The sequence below is a fragment of the Passer montanus genome, unplaced genomic scaffold (genome assembly GCF_014805655.1).
Source record: "Passer montanus isolate IOZ18808 unplaced genomic scaffold, ASM1480565v1 scaffold64, whole genome shotgun sequence".
Classification (NCBI taxonomy): Eukaryota; Metazoa; Chordata; class Aves; order Passeriformes; family Passeridae; genus Passer; species Passer montanus.
In genome coordinates this window covers 3,489,884-3,510,650 of record NW_024371482.1, presented here as the reverse complement: position 1 = coordinate 3,510,650, position 20,767 = coordinate 3,489,884, and the positions used below count along the sequence as shown (strand labels likewise).

At 59.2% G+C, this 20,767-nt stretch overlaps 1 protein-coding gene across 1 annotated transcript; it reads left to right on the top strand.

Annotated features, from left to right (window-relative positions):
- Positions 1–7,583: 7,583 nt before the first annotated feature.
- On the top strand, positions 7,584–20,535 carry SNTA1 (syntrophin alpha 1). The gene is made up of 8 exons (XM_039728145.1): positions 7,584–7,918; positions 10,215–10,400; positions 17,461–17,659; positions 17,748–17,955; positions 18,024–18,154; positions 18,976–19,172; positions 19,248–19,435; positions 19,674–20,535. The coding sequence occupies exons 1-8, from the start codon at positions 7,654–7,656 to the stop codon at positions 19,764–19,766; spliced, it is 1,467 nt and encodes a 488-aa protein (XP_039584079.1). The 5' UTR covers positions 7,584–7,653; the 3' UTR covers positions 19,767–20,535.
- The last annotated feature ends 232 nt before the right edge of the window (positions 20,536–20,767 follow it).

Genomic DNA, 20,767 nt, shown 5'->3' with positions numbered 1-20,767 from the left:
CATATGAATTCTATTAATATCAAAGTAATGAGGTAGTTACTGCGATTCGGAGGAACGGCTGGGGAATTGCTCGGGATAGGGTTTCGCCAGCAAGAGGGTAAATTAAAACCTCCCTTTGGAGAGGAGCAAAGGGCTGTAGCAGAGGTGAGAGGGGGCCAGCCTGGGGCAGGGGGGATGGTCACGGGTGTCCTTCCCCTGGGGGGCCACTGCTGCCATCCCTGCCATCCCCCTCATGCCAGGGGACTCCTCTGGAGATGCCATGAGCTGGATGGGGAGCTCACAGCAGGCATGATGCCCCCATTCCCTTTCTGCAGCCCCTCCAGCCCCTGCAAAAACCCCCTAAGGATCGTGCCTGGAGCATCCACTCTGGAATACTGAGGTATCCCCCTGCTCAGCCTTCCTGGATCCTTGTGGGTTCGAGCTTCTGCCCTGCTGTTTAGTTTAGGGTGCCCCTCAAAGCAGCACTGAAATGGGCAGTGTGTCCCCAGGGTTTGGGACAGTGCTGGGCTGCCCAGAGGCACATGGGGTCCAGCGGCTCGGGAGAGGATGCGGAGTCATCACAGACCCTTCCTGGCACCCAGATCCAAGGAAGGGAGGCTTTTCCAGGTCCAGCACCCTTCCCTGACCATCAAAAAGACCTGGCAAAACTGCCAGCACTGCTCCTCTGGGCAGCCCTGAGCTCTCTTGAGAGACCTGAGAAGACCATGAGGAAGGGCAAAACAGCAGGGAGGGAAGGGGAAATAGCAGAAACCACATATGTATATGTACATCCTCCTATAAAACAAGTTCCAGCTACTTGTTGGGCTGGAAAAAGAGCTTTTTATGGGGCAGTGGGTGGGCTCCTGCTGCATCCCCCTCAGCTGCAGGGTGCTTGGGGACACAAGCAGAGCCTGATCCCAGCTGCAGCGGGGACCCAGCCAGGAACTGGGGACACGGGGAGTGCACGAGGCTGAGCCGGGGGAGCATGAATATTTTAAAGGTAAAAATAGCTCTTGTTGCGGAGCAGGGGCGTCACACACACGCCTGCCAAGCTGGGAGGGAGCAGAGGTGCCTCCCAAGTCTTTAGGAGAGGAATTGGGTGAGGAAGGGGAGGGTGGGTTAAGAGGAGGGTGGAGTTTGTGCCCTGGGTGCTAAGCAGAAAGTCAGGGCATGTGGGAGGATCCTGTTGGACATCGCCCCCCAAAAACCAGCGCTGGGGCCGACCCAGAGCCCAGAATAACTGAGCAGTGAGAAGAGGTGAGGGTTCCTCCCCAGTGCCCTCTTAGCCCAGATAAAGAGGGAATATTTGTACAGCGGCGGCAGTGAGATGCAGGACAGGGTTTCCCAGAGAAGACGTGGATGCCCCAGAGCTGGGACATCAAGGCCAGCTTGGACCGGGCTTCCAGCAGCCTGGTTTAGCAGAGGTGTCCCTGCTATGGCAGCGGGGTGGGATTAGATGGTTTTTAAGGCCCCTTCCTCCCCGAACCAGACTGTGACTCTCAAAGCCAGAAGGCCGAGCGGGCAGTGGCAGCGTGTCCCCTGCCCCCGTGTGGCACCAAGCCCCGTCCCCTTCCTCTGGCTGTGCCACCAGTTCTGCAGCAGCCGCAGATGCCAGTTCGTGAGCTGAGCCTGCGGGTTCTCAGCCGGTGGCAAAGCCCCCCGGGTCCCCACGAGGCTTTGTCCCTCGGCAGGCAGTGCCCACCCGGACAGTGGGGTGGGGGCAGAAGGTGCCCGGGGGTCCCCGGCCACCCCCAGCCCGCGGCAGCGCCGGCGGCTGCAGAGCGGCTCTTTGCTGGCATCTGCTGACAGCGGGAGATCCTGCAGCTCTTGCCGGGGAGCGACGCTGAAACTCGGCCCGGAGCTGGCCCTGGCCCCGCTCCTGGAAGGGGCAGGTCCGGGGAGCGTGGGGCTGCCAGCCAGGCACGGCCAGGCTTCCTTGCCGGGAAGGTGCAGCCCCACAGAAGGATGCACTCAACTCAAAGCCCTAATGCTGAAGGTGTCTTTCCAGCTAGAAATGGGGAAACATCCCTCAGGCTTCAAACACAGCCTTTTCCTAGGACATAAGTCTCTTCCATCCCTCCTGTTATGGGTCTAGCACTGGAAGATCTTCCTGGAATGTCCTCTGAGTCAGGGAAAGAAATCACACCCGTCAAGGTCTCCTTGTGCTCCAGACAACCTCTTGGAATTATAAAGATGGATCATAGAATGGTTTGGGTTGGAAGGGACCTTAAAATTCACCCAGTTCAATCCCCCTGCCACAGTCAGGGACACCGTCCACCAGACCAGGTTGCTCCAAGCCCCATCCAAGCTGGCCTTGCACACTTCTGGGGATGGGATGTCCACAGCCTTGATGGTGTCACATTGACAGGTCATCAGAGAGAGGTGGCAGCAGCAGAGAGAAGTGACATTTGTCAAAGCTTTAGCTGTTGAGTTATAAAAACCCCAGGAGAGCTGCAGAATCCAGATTCACGGGCAGTGTGTCCCACCAACTCTGCAGTCCAAGAGAAGCTTATTCACCGTGCCAGGCAGGAAGGAAACAGCATTTTCATTTGCAAGCTGGGAATTAAACCAAAAAATAGCCCAGTCGAATTGCAAACACGACAGTGGATTTTACATTCAGCTCATGTGCTGATTTTATTAATAATGTATGTTCATTATCTGATTGACACCCCTGCTACTGATACCACTTGGTCTTAAGAGCATCAGAGAGCCAAAGCTGCAGGAGGTAGTGACTGGGCATTAATGTGCGACAACTCTTGCCTTTCTGAAATTATTTTAGCTTCTGGGTGCTGCTTTTTCCCATCCAGCCTCTTGTTCCATGATCAAATGATCCTGCCCTGATAACATATGAGCTGCCGTGCAGTGGCATAAGCATTTTCCCACTGTGAAAGCCCAGCTGACTGTGGTTATCTTACAGGAATGCATAAGGGAAGAGCCCGCATGAGATGAAAGAAACTTTGTAGGGACTAATTATGCCCCAAAGCAGAGAGAAACACTCTAAAGGACTTGGAGATCCCAGTGATTCTAAAGTCAGGTACACTTTTTTTGCTGTTTCCTGCATAGTGACGGATGAATCCATCTGTTAAGTACATATTGCATATCTAAATCTGTTAATATCTAGACTAAAATCTATCTAGATAATAAAAGCTATCTCCCTTCCATCCCTTGCAGAGTTTCACGAGTCTCAGTCCTGCAGGGGACTTTCATCCCCTTCCTGGGCACACTGACCTCAGCAGCCCTTCCCTGGTGCTGAGGGCTAAGCATTGTCAGGGCATCCAGCGGCCTGAGATGCTGCCTGGATCCCCACAGTTTGGGAATGTTGTCCCAGGGACTGAACTTGAGCTCTTCAAGCCTTTTCTTTTCTTCAGAAGGGATTAATTCAATTAACACAAGTAACAAACCAGCTCACAGCACTCTATAAATAGACTGGTGGGCTTTGACACAGCTCCTGGCTATGCCAAGAAATGGGACTAATAATAGCTGCTTGACGGCAGGGTTCAGGGGGCTGGAGAGAATAGGCAGAGAAAATGCCAGGATGGCTGAAACCTGCCATGAAAATCAGCTGGGGAAGTGTGAAATCACAGAATCCCAGAATTGTCTGGGCTGGAAGGAACCTTAAAGCTCATCCCATCCCACCCCTTGCCATGGGCAGGGACACCTTCCTCTATCCCAGGGTGCTCCAAGCCTCGTCCAACCTGGCCCTGACACTTCCAGGGATCCAGGGGCAGCCCCAGCTTCTCTGGGCACCCTGTGCCAGGGCCTCAGCACTCTCTGCAGGATCCCAACAGCCATGGAGGAAGCTCTGCTGGAGGGGATGGCTCAGAGTGGGGGGCACGGAGCCCATCGCTGCCACACTGCCAGCTCCTGCTCCTGGGGACCTTTGGGAGGATGATGGAGCCAAGACATGCTTTTTCCAGCTAAAAAGCAGCAATTTCCCTCAGGGCCGAGGTCAGGGCCCTGGCAGCACCCCCAGTCCTGCACCTCAGCCTCCTGCACTCCCCAGCCCCTTCCCCTCCCACTGCTCCTGCTGCCAGGAGAAATTCCCAGCTGGGCTTTTGTCACCGACGCACGCGTGTTTCTGCGGGAAGTTTCTATTTCTGTGAATAGCAATTTTTCAAGCAACTCCTCCCCCGCCTGCTCGCTTTCACAGGAGCCCTGACGAACGCCGCTGGCATGCCTGGAAGCTGCGGCTCACTCCTGCGTGCCAGCCCCGGCCGGAGCCTCCGCCCTCCGCCCTCCATCCCAGCGCCTGCCCTACAGCTCCGCGGCACGGGAATTGTGCCCGTGGTATCCTGTGAGGGTCACATCGAGCTGGGACCGCTCCGTGTGCTGGGCTCCCGGTGCTCACCGTGTGCCCTGGGACAGGAAAAGGCTAAAAAGAAGTGGGGAAGCCTGGGGGAGCCAAGCCTGTGGGAAAACCCCGAAACAGCAGCACCTCTGCTTGGGGGGCACTGAGACCTCCAAGAACATCCTGGCGCATCCAAATTTCTCAGCCACAGCTCTTGCCAGGCCCAGCTGTGCAGAGGAGCCAGCAAATGGTTCCTGTCTTTGGTTAAACCTGGAGCCAAGGCCCCCAGTGCTGGAGCCAAGCTCCCAGTCCCTCACCAGTCTGTCAGCCCTATTTGTCCCATCCTGATGGACCCCGCTCAGGGTAAGCCTCCCAGTTTGGGACCAGGGTCTTAAGAGCACTTTGGATTCCCTGTTTCCATTAGAAGACACCACCTGCAGTACTCGCCTGGGGTCTCTATCCCACAAAAGTTGTCATAGGAATACTAATATTGATGTGTCATAGGAATATGAATTGCTGAAGCAGGGGGTCCCACAGCCAGGCAGAAGTGGTGGCTGAGGACGTGCTGTCTGCTGGGGTCACTGAGCATCAGCCTTGCTGCACTCACAGGGTGAGGCTGTTTCCCCAAAGTAGGTGAAGTCAGAGTGCTGTTACCTGGATCCAAGGACCACGGTGCTTTCTCCATCCCAGCAGCAGGACAGGGAAAGGCTTTGGAACCATCTGGATGGCTTCCATGCATCCAGGCCATGCTTATCAGCATCCGTGCCTCGGGCACAGAGCTGAGAAATGAAAGGGAACAACCCAAACGGAGCGCTGAGTTCTGCTGCACTGAGAGATATTTAGTGATCCCACTGCTGGCTCAGAGGGGAATGGGCCCTTAGAGGCTGAATTATCAAAAGCAGCTCTTGGGAATGAAAAAAAGCTGGATAAATTGCTGATTGCAGCTGCCTGGCTGGAAAATAAAGTGAGTGCTCCCAGGGCATGTGGCTCAGGGGGAATGAGCTCTGTGTCCACTTGAGGACCGAAAGACCAAATTCCCCTTGCTGTTCTCAAACCAAGAGGCACTGGCAGCCAGAGAGGGGGTGGACAGGGGATGGGATCCGAGGAGAATATCCTTGGGGTGATGTAGGAGTGCTTGCCACAGTGAGCAGCGCTGTACTGCAAAGGCAAAGTGTCACTTAAACCCCGGTCATTTTAGTGAAGAGAAAATCAGGAATATGTAAAGAGCCTGTTTTGTAAAGAAATAACCTTCAGGGTTTCCTCTGCTGCAACCTCAAGAAATTCCACAGCTGCTCCTGCGTGGGAGGGAGCCCAGGGAGCATTTTTCTGCTCTGCGTGAGGCTGATGCTCAGGGCTGGCTGCAGCCCCTGGCCGGGAAGGGCTGTGCTGAGCAGCACATGCTGCAGCCCTCCTGCCTCAGTGCCCAGAGCTTCTCTCCACCCCCTTCCCAGCCAGCCGTAAATGTTACAGAATTCTTACAAATCCTTGTGCTTTCCAGAGGGGCTGAGACCTCAGTAGTCCTGTCCCAGAGGCTCCTGGTGCTGCTTGAAGCACTCTGCAAGGGGCAGAGGGGATGTGCCAAGAGTGGTTTGCTACTCCTGGAGGTATTTTCTACTCCTAATTAATGCAGTAAGAATGGGTGTCTGCCAAGGAAGTAAAAATATTCCCGTTTTCAAGATCCAGAGCCAGTAAGGAAAAAGCAATGCAGACTCTGTGAATGTCTGCAGACACCATCTCCCCCTGCCTGGCTCCTGTTTAACCCATCAGGACTCTTGGGCTGTTCCTGCTCTGGCTGTGGCTGCTGGGATGAGCCACAGCTCTGTGCCCTGTGCCTAGCTCCCACTGCTCCTCCCGTGACAGCCCAGCACAGGGATGCCTAAAATGTCCAGGGCCAGACTTGGGACGGGCAACTGGGGGCTGTGTCCCTCCCCACGCTGGTCCCAGGGTGGAGTGGGAGCACTGGGAAGCACCAGATCCTCCTGGTGCGCTGTGTCAGACTAGAACCAGGAGCACTGGGGAGCACTGGGGAGCACTGGGGAACACTGGAGATCATGGGGGAGCACTGGAGAGCACGGGGGAGCACTGGAGATTATGGGGGAGCACTGGGGAGCACTGGAGATTATGGGAGAGCACTGGGGAGCTGTGTCCCTGCTGGCGCCAGATCCTCCTGGTGCGCTGTGTCAGACCAGAATCAGGAGCACTGGGGAGCACTGGGGAACACTGGAGATCATGGGGGAGCACTGGAGAGCACGGGGGAGCACTGGAGATTATGGGGGAGCACTGGGGAGCACTGGAGATTATGGGAGAGCACTGGGGAGCTGTGTCCCTGCTGGCGCCCCATGCCAGGATGGTGAGGGGAGAACCAGGCTCTTCCAGAGTCCCATCCCAGGATGGAGCGGTGGGAGCCTGGTGTCCTGGTCTCTCCCCATGCTATATTCAGGCCAGAGCCGTGTCTTTGCTGTTGCCCCATCCCAGGCTGGAATGGGGAGAGCCAAGGAGCGCTGGGCCCTCCAGGTGCCTGTCCTTGATTCAGTGGGGAACCCTGTGTCCCTCCCTGTGCCCCATCCCAGGGTAGAGAGGAGAGTTGTGTCCCTCGTGGGCAGGCATGGGCAGCACTGGGGAGCACCATGTCCTCTGGAGCCCCTCCATCCAGGCTGGAGGAGGGAGTCCTGGGGAGCACCATGTCCTCACTGCCTGTCCCAGGGTGGAGCAGGGAGCACCGGGGAGTTGTGCTCTTCCCTGTGCCCCATTCCATGATGGGGAACACCGGGGAGCCGTGTCGCTTGCTGGTGCCTCATCCAGGGTTGGTGCGGGGAGCACTGGGGAGCATCCCGCTGCCCCGTTCCGGAGGGGAATGGGGCAGGAGCGGGGTCCCGGTCTTGCCCAGGGCTCCGTCCAGGTCCGGGGGGGAGGTGGGTGGCAGGACGGGACGGGACGGGGCGCGGAGCGGTGCGGGGCGGTGCGGAGTGCTGAGCGGAGAGGCTGTGGAGAGGCGGTGCGGGGCAATGGGCGGAGCGGTGCGGGGCGGTGCGGGACAGGGACGGGCACAGGCGGTGCGTGGGGCGCTGAGGGGCGGTGTGGGACATGCGGTGCGGGGTGGTGCGGGGCTCTGAGGGACGGGGACAGGCGGTGAGGGGCGGTGTGGGACGGGCGGTGCGGAGCGGTGAGGGCGGTGTGGGACGGGGACAGGCGGTGAGGGGCGGTGTGGGACGGGGACAGGAGGTGTGGGACGGGCACGGGCGGTGAGGGGCGGTGTGGGACGGGCGGTGCGGGGAAGTGAGGGGCGGTGTGGGACGGGCACGGGCGGTGAGGGGCGGTGTGGGACGGGCGGTGCGCGGGGCGCTGAGGGGCGGCGCGGGGCGGTGTGGGACGCGGAACGCGCGAAGATGGCGGCGGGCAGGCGCGCCCCGCGCACCGGGCTGCTGGAGCTGCGCGGCCCCAGCGGACAGTGGCTCCGCGTCCTGCTCACCCTGGCCGAGGATGTGCTGGGGGTCAGCCCTGCAGACGGCCCCGGGCCCGGCCCCGAGGCACCGGCGGCGCAGCTGAACGGCGGCGAGCCGGGCTCTTCCGCGCCCGAGGCGCTCGCCAACATCAGGCGCACCGTGCGCGTCGTCAAGCAGGACGTGGGGGGGCTCGGCATCAGCATCAAAGGTGAGGCCGGGCCCGGGGGTCCCGGGGCGGCGGGGGGAGACGGGCACCGGGACCTGTTGCTGCTGCCGTCCCGCGGCTCGCTCGGAGCGAACCCCGCGGGGAGCGGGGCTGGAGTCGGGGTCCTCACAGCCCCCATCCCCAGCTCAGGACGGGGAGGGGGATACGTGGCAATGACGGGACCCGAACCATTGCCAGCCTGCGGAAAGAGCGATGATTTGGGGCGTGGAGTGGCCGGCCAGTGCCTGCCCACCCTGGGGTGAGGGACCCCGGGGTTTGTGAGGCGGAGGGGGCACCCCCTGTCCCCGCAGCCAGGGGTAGGAGGCTGCCTCACGGGGCAGGTGGGGTGCAGGGCGGCACCCGGTTACACGAAAGTTGCCCTTTTGCAGCCGAAGGGAGGGCTGGCCCGGCGTGTCCTTGTCCCACCGCGTTCCTTAGTTGGGAAATGCCCCTTTAAAACTGTCAGCAAAACGGAGGGAGCGATGTAAAGCCCCTGGAGATCTGCGGGCGCCGGGTGGGGTGTTCAGCCAGCGCGCTCGGCTTGGAGATGTGTGCTCCCGGGAAGCGCGGCCGGGGAAGCCTCCCTGTTCAATGTCTGTTTTCCCTGCCGAGCTGTCCCGCTCCTTGGTGACTCGCCTGAACTTCAGGCTGGAAACTTCTTAGGGCAGGGATGGCGTTCCTGCCTTTCTGCCTGCCTTTGTTTTTCACGCGGCTCCGAGCGTGTTGGGAGCTGTGAAAGCAGGATGAAAAGGGCAGCGGGGAGACAGGGACAGGGCTGTCACGGAGCGTGGCTGTGAGAGGCAGCGGGCTCGGCCGCCCCGGGGGCAGTGACAGGGCAGCTCTCGCCTCCTGACGTGGCTTCTCCTTCCAGCTCAGAGGGGACACAGATGCAGCCTCCGGCTCCCTCTGGAAGCAGGGAGGTTTTGCAATGGGAATGTGCGGGTGCTGGAACTGGATCGACACTGCTGGCCGTGTCTGCAGGGTGCCCCAGTGTGCCAGCCCGTTTTTTGGGAAGCACAGACCCCCTTTCGTAACCACCCCTTGGCTGCCAAGTTATTGCTTGGTCTGTGGCTCTCCCAGGAAAGGCGAAACTTCCCTTGGTTCAGTTAAAACTTTACTTTTGCAGTGACGCATATGGAAAAGAAGTAGTTGCCATCAAAGCTGGGCAGTGGAAGGTGTTGTGGTGGGTGGGGCACCTTGGTAGGGCAGGGCATCACTCCTCACCGGGCTGCTGGCATGTCACTGTTTGTGTGCCAGCCGTGTTTCACGCAGGGACACTGGGTGCCACCCGGGGGGTGAGCGTCCTGCCACGGGACGTGGCTTGGGGCTGGCAGGACAGCGGGGAGCTGAGCGAGAGCTGGGCTGGGGGAGGCTCTTAGCTCTGGCAGGGCTCTCGGCACTGGCAGCCGGGCGAGGAGCCGCTGGCGCAAGGACGGAGCAGCCCCCGCCAGGGCCTCTGACAGCTGATAACCGGAGCCCTCGCTGGCTTGGCAGGCGGCTGAACGAGGAAATGCCTGTGGCACTGGCTGGGAGCAGCCCGGGGCGGGCAGTGACAGCGGGCTGCGCTCAGCATCTCCCTCTGGGCTGAGGATTATCTCCTGGAGACTCCTCGGGACAGGCTGTCCCGGGGCGCAGGGCACATCGGGCACTGCTGATCCCCGGCTGCTGTGGGCAGTTGCTGCATCCCTGCGCCCTGGCACGGAGGCAGCTCGGATCTCCCTGCGGGTTCAAAAGTCGATGTGCAAATTGATCTCCTGAAGCCGCCGGGAGTTTGAATAGCATTCTTTTAGTCGGGACAGCGGGGAGCAGCCAGCAAATAGGGCTGCTGTGTGCACAGGAACATCCAGTCAGATTGGTTCACCTCTCCCTGGCTCTTTGGCCTCTCCAAAAACATTCAGCTGTCTTGTCTGTTGAGATCACAAAGTCCTTGGAGCCAGGATAGTTTCTCAGCACACATGATTAATAATGCAAATAACGATACACTTTCCTGCCAAAACTGATGGGGAGATGGCCAGGTTATGTGTTCGCTCTGTGAATAATCTGTGACCAATCTGAGTGGTTTTGGAGCAATCACTTCATCAGCTGTGCAGCCTCATGGTACTTTGGCTGCTATGCTTGGTACAGGTGTCCTGTGGGTATCTGGGGGAGTGGGCAGTGGGCTGGCCTGGCACAGTGCGTTGAGTGCCAGCAGAAAGGCTCAGCCCTGCTGGGACCATCTGGTACCAGAGCATCCCCCTCCCCACCCACTCCTCCAAGTGCTCCTACAGCCACAATTGCTCCCTGTCTCTTCTGTTTCAAGGTGGCCGAGAGAATAAAATGCCCATCTTGATCTCCAAGATCTTTAAGGGGCTGGCAGCAGACCAGACCGAGGCGCTGTACGTGGGGGACGCCATCCTCGCCGTCAATGGCACCGACCTGTCCGAGGCCACCCACGATGAGGCCGTGCAGGCCTTGAAGAAGACGGGCAAGGAGGTGATCTTGGAAGGTAGGAGACAAAATGTGATGGGGCAGAAGGGTTCTCCTTCCTGTACTGGGATGACACAGGGGTGGCATATCATCTGCAGCTGCATTTGCATACTCTTTCAAATGGAAAACAACATATGCAGAGTAATCTGTCTGCTCATCCGGAGAGCTGGAGGTAACTGCTGGGATCTCCCTGTCTCCTTCCGGAGAGGGAGGGATGTGTGTGCCACTACTCCATGCCCAGAGGCTCTGTCTCCCCACTGTGGGACCTCACGCAGGCAGCAGTGGGAGGTGTGGGACAAGTTTCTGGGATTTGGAATTCTTTCATTGCACAGCATCACCTCCACGTCTGCAGTTCCTGCGGCAAGAGAAAACATTTTCTGCTTTTCCCGTGGTTTTAATTTAAACCCACATCCCTGGCTGGTGGAGGTTTATGCCAGTGGGGAGGGGGTGCACTGAACACCTTGGGGTTTGCTGGGTGGGTTTTGGGCAGGTGGAGGGTGAGGCAGGGCCTGTTCAGGAACTACCCATCCAGGGGATGCTGCCCACTGTGGGGATCCCTGGAAGCTGAGGCTACAGACATCCCAGGGATGCAGCCTTCACCACCCTGCAGCAGGCTGTTCCCTGGGAACGGGCTCCCTCTCTGTATCAGGCAGATGGTCCCTGGTGTCTCCGAGTCCTGAGGGGACTGGCACACTGTAGGAGCCCCCTCAAGCCCTACTTGAGGACTGGGTGAGGGTTGATGGGTTTGGACCATGGGAATCCTGAGGGAGAGATCCCATTCTTCTCTGGCTACCCTTCACCTCACATCTGTCCATGTTTGCCCACCCTCTGCCAGCTCGGCCAGGCTGGGATGAGCATCCCAGATCTGTCCCTCAGGAAAGGAGCTTTCCCCTCCCCTCACTTCCAACCAGTCCCTGAGGTCACCCTGCTTAACAGGGGGTCTTGGCACCAGAGACCCTTCCCAGATCCTAAAGGGAGGTTTGATTTGGGGGCAGTGCTCAGGGCTGTCCCTGAATAAAGCAGTTCTGTGTGCTGTGCTGCCAGCGACCACCGTGGCTCCGGCTTTCCTGTGCCTTCCCCAGATTGTCTCAGCTCCAGATTTTCATTTTTAGCTTTGCTCAGCCCTTTCTGCTGTGGGTTCCTCCTCTCCTGGGAGCCTCAGGACCACGGTTCAGCTGGAGGAATGTGCTGCTCTGCACAGCTGCTGGGAGCAGATAGGGTTGGTGGTGGGGTGGTTTTGTTGTTTTTTTCTGACCAAAGAGAAATACAAGAGTTTCTTTCTTTGTGAGTCTGTGAAATTCCTGCCTGGAGCCACTGCTCTTGGACCACCCTCCCTCCATTATTTTCTGTTCATCCTTTGGTGTGGGTTTCCCTTCTGCCAGAGGTGGAGAGAAGCTGCCCTTTCTGGAGAGAACAATTTCTCTCCCTGGACCCCTCCTCCTGCTCCTCCATCCCCTGGGATCCAGGTCCCCCTCCTGGGAGGCAGTTGCAGGCAGGGCCTTTGCTGTAGCTTGCTGAGCTCAGGTATGATCTGCTGGGCTTCTTAATTAATTAAAACTCCCAGCAGGTACCCTTGGGAGGAGACTGGGGCTGGGCTGGCTCCCACTACAGCACTCTGGAGCTCTGGGATGAGTTTGTATCTGATGTTGTTGGGGTCCAGCCAGAGCAGGGAAGAGATCTCTGCTGCTCATCTGCTCACTGATGTCACTGATAAACGTGGTACATCTCCATCCCCTCCCTGGTTTTGGGTCTGCTGGCACAGTGCAGCTCTGCCATGGGGGTGGTGGGGCTGTGCCATGGTCAGGCTGTCACTGCCCTGTGGAGGTGGTGGCCCTGCCTTGTACCTGCCACCTGTGGCTCTCCAGGAGCTGGCTTCCAAACAGCCTGCCCCAGGGCGAGGTGGCAGGGCTGAGGGGCAGGGGGTGGCCTTAAAGTGCCTGAAGGGTGTTAAACTGGGGTGTTCCCTGTTGCCTTTTCCTGCTTGCAGAAGGCAGAGCTTAAAAAAGAGCACCTTAACATTACTTGGACACCTTCTGCTCCCAGGTGTTACTCCAGCTTTCCTTATAGTGCTCTGAATGCTAAACCAGAGTATTTGGCACAGCCAGTGTCTGTTCACTGCTTGCTGCTCCTGGCTGCAGTCATTCCTGGGATTTGGAGTTTTTAGGGTGGTTTGCAGGTGGCATTGCAGCAGGTAACAAAACCAGGAGAGCTGGCACCTCCTCCCAGGGCAGTGAGCTGGGCTGAGACTCCCCAGAGTGGCAGAGCTGGGAGGTGACACGCTTTAATGTGAGCATCAGCAGTGGCTCCACATGCCAGATTTCACCCTGGGCTGCTCAGCTTGGCTTCAGGCTCCTGGGTGTCATTGCTGCCCAGGCGTGAGGACATGCAGATACCTCTCCATGTATCCTGCCAAGATTTTTTTTGAATGTGCCAAACTGCTCTCTTGGTATTCGCAGGAGGAGTTGGACTGTATTTATATTACATTGTTATTTCAGGGAGAGTCGCTTTCCCTTGCCTTATTTTTCCCTTGTTTTTTTTTCTTTATTTTCATTGCTTGGAATCTCCATGGCAGAGACTTTCCATGGCAGAGGGAAGGCTGATAAACACCCTTCCAGCTGCCCTGGGAAGGCTTCTGGGGTCAGGAGTGGTTTTCCTGGTGTGGCCCCTGTTCTGTATTTTCATGGGGGAAGAACTGGGAGCAGTGGGGAGCAGGAGTTGGGGTAACTGTGGGCATCTCACATCCATGACTTATTTGCCACAGAGGTGCTCCTGGGGCTGTCTCTGCTGTTTAGGACTTGCTTGGCCAAGTAATTGCTTGGAATTTGAAATTCAGAAAAGTGGGTGCTGGGAGAGAGTGGGGCTGGGGATTCTCCAGAGTACTGGTTGCCATAATGGTGGGAAGGAAGGCTTTGGATCTGCCCCGGGGATGGTGCCAAGAGGTGATGGGGCACATCTGCCACCTCCACACCTCGCTGCTCTGAAGCTTTCCTTTCCCTGGGGAGTTTCCTGGGTTTGTTTCTCCTCCCTGGAAACCACGGAGGGCTGTCCCATGATCTCCCTGCTGACGGTGCACAGGGGAATGTTTAGTAAAGATCTGGGGCATGGAATGTGGCACTGAGTGCTGGGATGGGATCCTGGGGCAGGAGAGACAGCAGTGGTGCCTCACCCTGCAGCATCCCATGGCATCTTCCTCCCTGGGGTACAAGGACTTGAGCTGAGGCAGCTGAGCCAGGAGCTGCTGTCGTGTTCCTGCTTGGAGCCAGGGGCAGGGCATGGTCCAGGGCAGGGCATGGTCCAGGGCAGGGCATGGTCCCAGGGTGAGGTGCTGGGGACTGTGCTGGCCATTCTGGAAGCACATCAGAGCATTGGGTTGGAGCTGGCAGGTTGTTTCAGGGAGTCTCTTTGGGATGTGTGTTTGCTCAGCACCCCAGTTTAACATGCCAATTTTGCCTCATTAATCCTGAGGCAGAGAGGGACCAGCTGGAGGTGGGATTAGCATCTCTGTAGGACAAACACTCAATCTGCAGGAGCTCCCTGGAAGATTTCCTGATGTGATGGCCTTGCTGAGCTGTGTAGATGCTGCTGGGAAGATTCTGGCAGGAGAAACAGCAGCACCATCCTACTCCTGACCAGAAATGGAGTCTGGAGCCTCTTCTTTGAGTCCACATTGTGATCTCCAGGCTGAAGCAGAGTGTGCTGGTGACCCAAGCAGTGAGAGGGTGTTCTTGAACCTGCTCTGGGTGTCCATGTCTGTTTTCCTGCCAGGAGGAGCATTGTGGCTCCTCAGTGAAGCTCTGCAGGGTCAGGCTTGGCCCTGAGCAGTGCTGAGCTGTGGGGATGCGTGGGGCAGGTTGTGCTGACTCAGGGTCCAGGGTGCCAGGAGTGGTTGGTTTGTGATTGTTCTCCATCCTTGTGAGGAATGGGCTGAAGGAGAGGGAGAATTTCTACCCAAGAAGTCAAACCAAGGAATTTTGATGGTTCTGCCCCTTTCTGGCATGCTGGGGAGAAAAGAAAACAGCTGCAACACAGAGACAGACGCAGAGCCTTTGCTTAAACATGTCCCTGGTGCAGCTCACTCCAGGGTTCAGGACACATGGGATGCTCCAGTGACTGGGAGCCCCTATGCCACCACCTGGCCCCTGCAGAGACACTGTCCTGGCATGGGATGAGAGGCTACACTCTCAGAGACTTTTGCTGTTCCCCAAAACCCTGAAATAAAGATTTCCTTGGTGCAAAGCCCTGAACAGTTAAAGGTCCTGTGTGTCCCCTGTCCTCTGTTCTGGAGAGGATCAGTGGGACAGGCTCTCTCCCTGGAGAGCCCACGTGGCTTTGGAGGCCTCGTGGATTAGCCCAGCAGCCACCCAGGGCTGTGTGCCTGCTCTAGGTGCCTTTAAGTCAACAGCGCCCAGGCAGAATTGCTGCCCAGGGGTTTTTGGAGGGTGCAGGCTGCCAGGGAGCAGGCAGGAGCCCCAGCACTGCAAGCTGGTAATTAAAAAGAAAAAACAGTTCAAGAATTAGTTACCACTAGCAGAAGTGATGCATGATATGGTCTGAGTTGTTTGCTTTAATGAGATGGAGGTAATTAATTAATCCGTTCAATACCAATTGCAGTGAAGGGACTGGCAGAAGTGTAAGTCAGCCCGCTGTGAAGCCAGTGCTGGGGTCACTGGAGGGGACAGCAGCTCCCATGGGATGGTGACCTGGCCTTGGCCAGGGAGTGTCACAGCCTGCAGCACCTCCCAGCTCCCCGTGCTGGCTCAGGACCCCCCGTGCTTTGTGACCGCCTGAAAGCCTCCTTAAAGCCACGTACCCGAGACATCGGACCCTGCCTGTTGCCTCACTCTCCGTGCCCCGTCCCGGGCACTGCTCCTGTCCTCCGCGGCTCCCTCGGGACGTGACCCCGCTGCCGCCCAGCTCATGCCGGTGACGTCCCCCGCGAGCCCGGGGAGCCAGGGGCTGGCGCAGGGACGCCGCTCGGGTTTCAGCGGCTCAATGGCATCTTTCTGAACTCCAATTAGTTCCCAGGCACCGGGATAATGGCAGGTCCCCGCTGCCAAGATTAATGGCTCGGGTCAGATCCAGCGCGGCTCGGATGCCTGCGGGAACGTGGCTATTTTTGTAACGGGAGGTGCAGGGCACGAGGCTGGTGGCCCCCCGCCGCCGCCTTGGCCCCGGGGCCACCGCGGGGTGACCCGGCCCACGTGGCACAGCACCGTGGCCATTTATAGCCGCGTCCCGCAGAGCACCCACGGGCTCTGGCTCCACGCAGCTCCTGCCGGGCTGTCAGGATTTAGGGGTTAGGAATGGGGATAGGAATGAAAGGGGAGAGCACAGAATGGGCTGAGTTGGAAGGGACCCACCAGGATCATCCAGTCCAAGTCCTGGCCCTGCACAGACATCCCAACAATCTCACCCTGTGCATCCCTGAGAGCATTGTTCAAACACTCCTGGAGCTCTGGCAGCCTTGGGGCCGTGACCCTGGGGGAAGATGGGTGGGAGATGGCCAGGTGAAGTTTGGGAGCGGGTGCATGCAGACTCTTTCCTGGTGGGAAAAGGGCTCCTTTCTGGCAGCACATCAGGCTGCTGTGGCTTGGCTTCAGCGATGGAGCTGCGCCCAGCCAGCCACCTCCAAGGGCTGGCTGCAAAGCCAAGCTCGTGTCCCCCATCCTGCCACCCACTCTGCTGGCTTGGACCTGGAGTGGAACCAGCCCGGATGGCTGGGGACGTGGCTGCAGGCACGTGTCTGTTCCGTGGTGTTTTCCTAAGGGCCTCCAAAGGGAAACCCTTCCCTGGACTCAGTCACTGGTCCCTTGCTACCCCAGGGCAGGACCACAACTGGCATCCCGCCTGCTTAGCTAGAGTTTTTCTTCTTCAGCCAGCAATGCCAAACTCATTTTCAGGATGTGGCTGTGGGGCCCCATCAATTTGTGGTGCCTTTCATCTCCCTCTTTCCCCAAACCTCTGGAGCCGGCTGCCATCCCAGCGTGGCTCTGAGGGCCCTGGCTCTGGAGCCAGGCTCAGTGGGGACTGATTTCTTGTCCCTAGTTTGAGGCTCATGGGGTAGGGCTGTGTGAGCAGAGAGCACACTCTCCAAGGCTTTTCCTGGGGCCAAGCCAGGGTATTTGAGCACTGTTCCTCAGCTGGCAGCGGGACAGGCTGTACCAGCACAATTTGGACTGTGTAATTTTGGCCTGGGACTCTTTCCCATTCCCCACCCCTGGCTGTGTGTGCCACTCCAGGGAACTGCTCAGGCCTGGATCTGTGAACTGATCTGGGTTAAAGGGAAGGAAAAAGGGGGAAAAGGCTGTTTTTATCCCTCTTGCAGAGCTCCCCAGGCAGGGATGGTGGGGCTGAGGTACTGGGAGGGTTTAAGGTGTCGTGTGAGGGTGGCAAGGCCCTGGCACAGGGTGCCCAGAGAAGCTGTGGCTGCCCCTGGATCCCTGTGTCCCTGTCCATGGCAGGGGTGGATTGAGAGGGGTTTTATGTCCCCTTCCAACCCAGACTATTCTGTGGTTCTGTGATACACAATGTTCTCTGTTCCTAAAGCAATTGCTCTTATCACTGAGGCCACAACCTCCCGTAATTGTCTCTACCAGCAGGACCCTCACCATGCCTGGGGTTGGTGTACAAATCCTCAATCCTCCCAAGAGCCACACGATGCTCCATCCCCCTGCACCATGCAGAAGAGCCCTACTGACATCTGCACACATCTTCCCTTATGCCCTACAATCTCTGACATGAATGTGCCAGCATGAAGGTCCCTCTAATGCTGCTGGAAATCCTCAGTAAATGGAATGAGGGGGTTGGAATGGGACGATCTTTAAGGTTCCTTCCAGCCCATTCTGTGATTCCATTCCAAACCGTTCTGTGATTCTGTGTCACTCCCTGTATGACCTTGCCCATCAGTGCCACCCTTGCCCCCACAGGGGCAGAGGACCTGCAGCAGCATGGTGGCAGCTCTGGGGAGCTAATGGAGGGGTCAGCAGCTCTGATGCAGGGGGAGTGTGGCAGTTTCAGCAGGGTTCATGTGGCTGCCCTGGCCTGTGCCGTGTCCTCAGCGGCTGCTGCCTCTCTTCCAGTGAAGTACATGAAGGAGATCTCCCCCTACTTCAAGAACTCCTCGGCAGGGGCGACGGTCAGCTGGGACCCCTCTCCTGCTGCCCAGCAGAAGCGATCATCCCCGCTGCTGCCCCCTCGGGAGCTCCGGGAGAGCCGGAGTGTCCCTCTGAAGATGTGCTACGTGTCCCGCAAGTGCCTCCCCACCGACCCGGAGCACAGGTCAGCCTGGCGCCGGGCCGGCCGTGCCGCCGCGGTGCCCCGGGGAGCCGCGGGCGGGACGGGGCTCAGCGGGGCCGTGTCCCTGCAGGTACCTGGAGGTGTGCTCGGCGGACGGGCGCGTCGCCCTCTTCCTGCGGGCCAAGGATGAGGCCACGGCGCAGTCGTGGCTCGGCGCCATCCAGGCCAACGCGGCCGCGCTGCTGCCGCGGGTGAAGGAGGAGCTGCGGGCGCAGCTGGCGGGCGCTGGCACGGTGGCCGGGCGGGACGTCAAGCACGTGGGCTGGCTGACCGAGCAGGTACCCCCCGGTCCCCCGCCACTCCCTGCCGCCATGCTGCCGCTGGCCCTGACCCAGTCCCTTTGCAGCTGCCCAGCGCTGGCACCAGGAACCTCCTGGCCGTGCTGACCGAGAAGGAGCTGCTGCTCTACGGGAGCCTGCCGCAGAGCCGGGACGCGCTGGGCAAGCCCACGCACAGCTACCCGCTCATCGCCACCAGGTAGGGGCCACCAGCTCACTGCCCTCCTGGCCCGCTCGAGGGTGGGGCTGGCAGTCCCTGGGGGCAGTGCTAGGGTCTGGGAGTCAGGGCAGAACCCAGGGCTGGTGTCAGACCCCCAAAGTGGTGACAGTGTCCAAGGGTTGGTGGCAGAGCCTCGGACATAGTGCGGGGGCTTAGGGCGCGGGGATGCTGTCTGAGCAATGGGCACAGTGGTGGTGACAGTGTCGGGGGTGGTGTCGGGGCAATGGGCACAGTGGTGGTGACAGTGTCCAGGGGTGGTGTCGGGGCAATGGGCACAGTGGTGCTGAGTTGCGGGGATGGGGCGGGAGTTTCGGGCAGGTGTCGGGGGGCTGTGCCGGGGCTGTGCCGGGGCTGTGCCGGGGCTGTGCCGGGGCTGTGCCGGGGCTGTGCGGGATGCGGAGCAATGCTGGGGCCGTGCCGGGGCCGTGCGGGATGGGGGCAGTGCCGGGGCTGTGCCGGGGCTGTGCCGGGGCTGTGCGGGATGCGGGGCAATGCTGGGGCCGTGCCGGGGCCGTGCGGGATGCTTTGCTGGGGCTGTGCGGGATGCGAAGCGGGGCTTGAGCTGCGTGAGGAGCGGTGCTGAGGCGGTGCGGTGCTGATGGGCAGTGCTGGGCTGTTCGCTGTGCGGTGCCCGGGCAGTGCGGGGGTGCGGTGCTGTGTTGCGCTGGGATGTTGCGGTGCAGGGGTGCAGCGCTGGTTCGGTCCAGCACTGGCGTGGTGCGGGCTGAGATGCCGGGTGCGGTGTTGTGGCGGTGCCGGGGCCGTGCGGGGCGCGGTGCTGAGCTCTGCCCGTGCCGCAGGCTGGTGCACTCGGGGCCGGCCAAGGGCTCGGCGCTGTACGAGGCCGAGCGCTCCTTCGCGCTGCGCGCCGGCGGCCGCCTGGGCGTGCAGACCCATCTCTTCAGCCTGGAGAGCCCCCGGGAGCTCGCCCTGTGGACGCGCCTGCTGGTGGACGGCACCCACGGCGCCGCCGAGCTGGCCCAGGAGGTCTCGGCAGGTCAGCGGGGGCCCGGGGGCAGGCGGGGGGTGCGGCGGGACCCCCGGCTCACCCCTGTCCCGTCCCTGTCCCCAGCGTGCACGTGGAAGGGGCAGGACTGCACCCTGACTGTCCACATCGACAAGGGCTTCACCATCTCCACCAGCGAGCCCGGGCTCAGCAGGACCATCCTGCTGCAGCAGCCCTTCGAGAAGCTGCAGATGTCCTCGGATGATGGCACCAAGATGCTCTACCTGGACTTTGGGGGACCAGAGGGAGAGATCGTGAGTTGGCTTTGCCTTCAGCAGTCCCACCCACAGAGCACCCTCCCTGCACATGGCACCCGTCGTGCTGGCACAGGGGTGACACATGGCCCCATCTTCCCACCCCAGCCAGGCTGCACAGCCATTCCCAGTAAAGCTGTGGTGGGTTTGGGGAGCTTTGGGTGGTACCTGGCTGAAAGCTGGCTGCTGCAGGAACAGCCCTCTCCATTGCAAACACTCTTCCTTTCCTTTGTTGCAGCAATTGGACCTTCACTCCTGCCCCAAGACCATCGTCTTCATCATCCACTCCTTCCTGTCGGCCAAGGTGACCCGGCTGGGGCTGCTGGCATGACAAGGGAGCCCAGCAGCGGCCGGAGCAGCCCAAGCCCTGGCCCATCTATGCACCTCCCTCCTGGCCCAACCCAGCCCTGAGCCATCCCAAGGAGACTGCAGCCCCCATGGCATCAGTCACCTCCACCAAGGAAAAGCACCATCCAGCCAGGAAAAACCCCTCTCGGGGTGTCTGGGGGCAGCTGTGGGGTGAAACCCCTCCTGGATGGCAGCACCAGGACTTCTCCGGTGCCTTCCTCCCCTCCTTCCTTGGCGGCTGGAGAAGCCCATTGGGAGCCCACCAGTGGACACGTGGCCATCACCCCAGTGCCTTGAGAGATGATATTTTCTGTACAAAGAACCCATTTGTATCCATGTTTTATATTTATATTGCCCACTTCCAAACACTGATGCAGCAGATCTTCCACCCCTCGGAGCGTCCCCAGGTCCTGCAGCACAAGGACCCCTGTGTCTTTTTTCCAGACAGGCAACCCGAGGGCTGGAGGACAAACCAGCTCTAAAGTGCTTAAGGGACACGAACTGCAAGATCAGCTGTATTTGCCAAATTTTTCCATATTGTATGGAATGATAGGAACCACTTTTCTCTGTTGGAGTTGGACGGTCTGTTTGGTTTTGTGCACTCTGGGGTCACTTTATTTCTTGGTTTGGGGGGAGGGTTGTCAGGTGGCTGCTGCGGAATGACTTCTTTTATGAACCAAAAGATTCTGCATGAAAATGCCTTTTCTGGGGGAGTTAAATAAACTTTGCAGATCACAACCAGCAGGACCCAAGATCTGTCTCCTGGTTTCACTTGGAGAAGTCGAAAATCTGTTTGAGTGGTGCCTGGGCTGTGCCGTGGGGTGTTTTCCACCAGGGGGAGGAAGGGATTTGCTGTGAGCTGGTGGTGCTGGGAGTGCAGGGGTTCACGTGGGGACAGAACATCTTTAAGGTGCCCAACACTGTGCTGGGAGTGGCAGAGAAGGATATGCTGATGGCCAGCACCAGCTATGGTGATACCACATG

Excerpts from the sequence above, each read along its gene's own strand:
- SNTA1 (XM_039728145.1), top strand. The coding sequence starts at position 7,654 with ATGGCGGCGGGCAGGCGCGCCCCGCGCACCGGGCTGCTGGAGCTGCGC. Across the intron at positions 19,173-19,247 it reads GGCCCAGGAGGTCTCGGCAG|CGTGCACGTGGAAGGGGCAG; the intron begins GTCAGCGGGGGC and ends CCCTGTCCCCAG. Across the intron at positions 19,436-19,673 it reads GGGGACCAGAGGGAGAGATC|CAATTGGACCTTCACTCCTG; the intron begins GTGAGTTGGCTT and ends CCTTTGTTGCAG.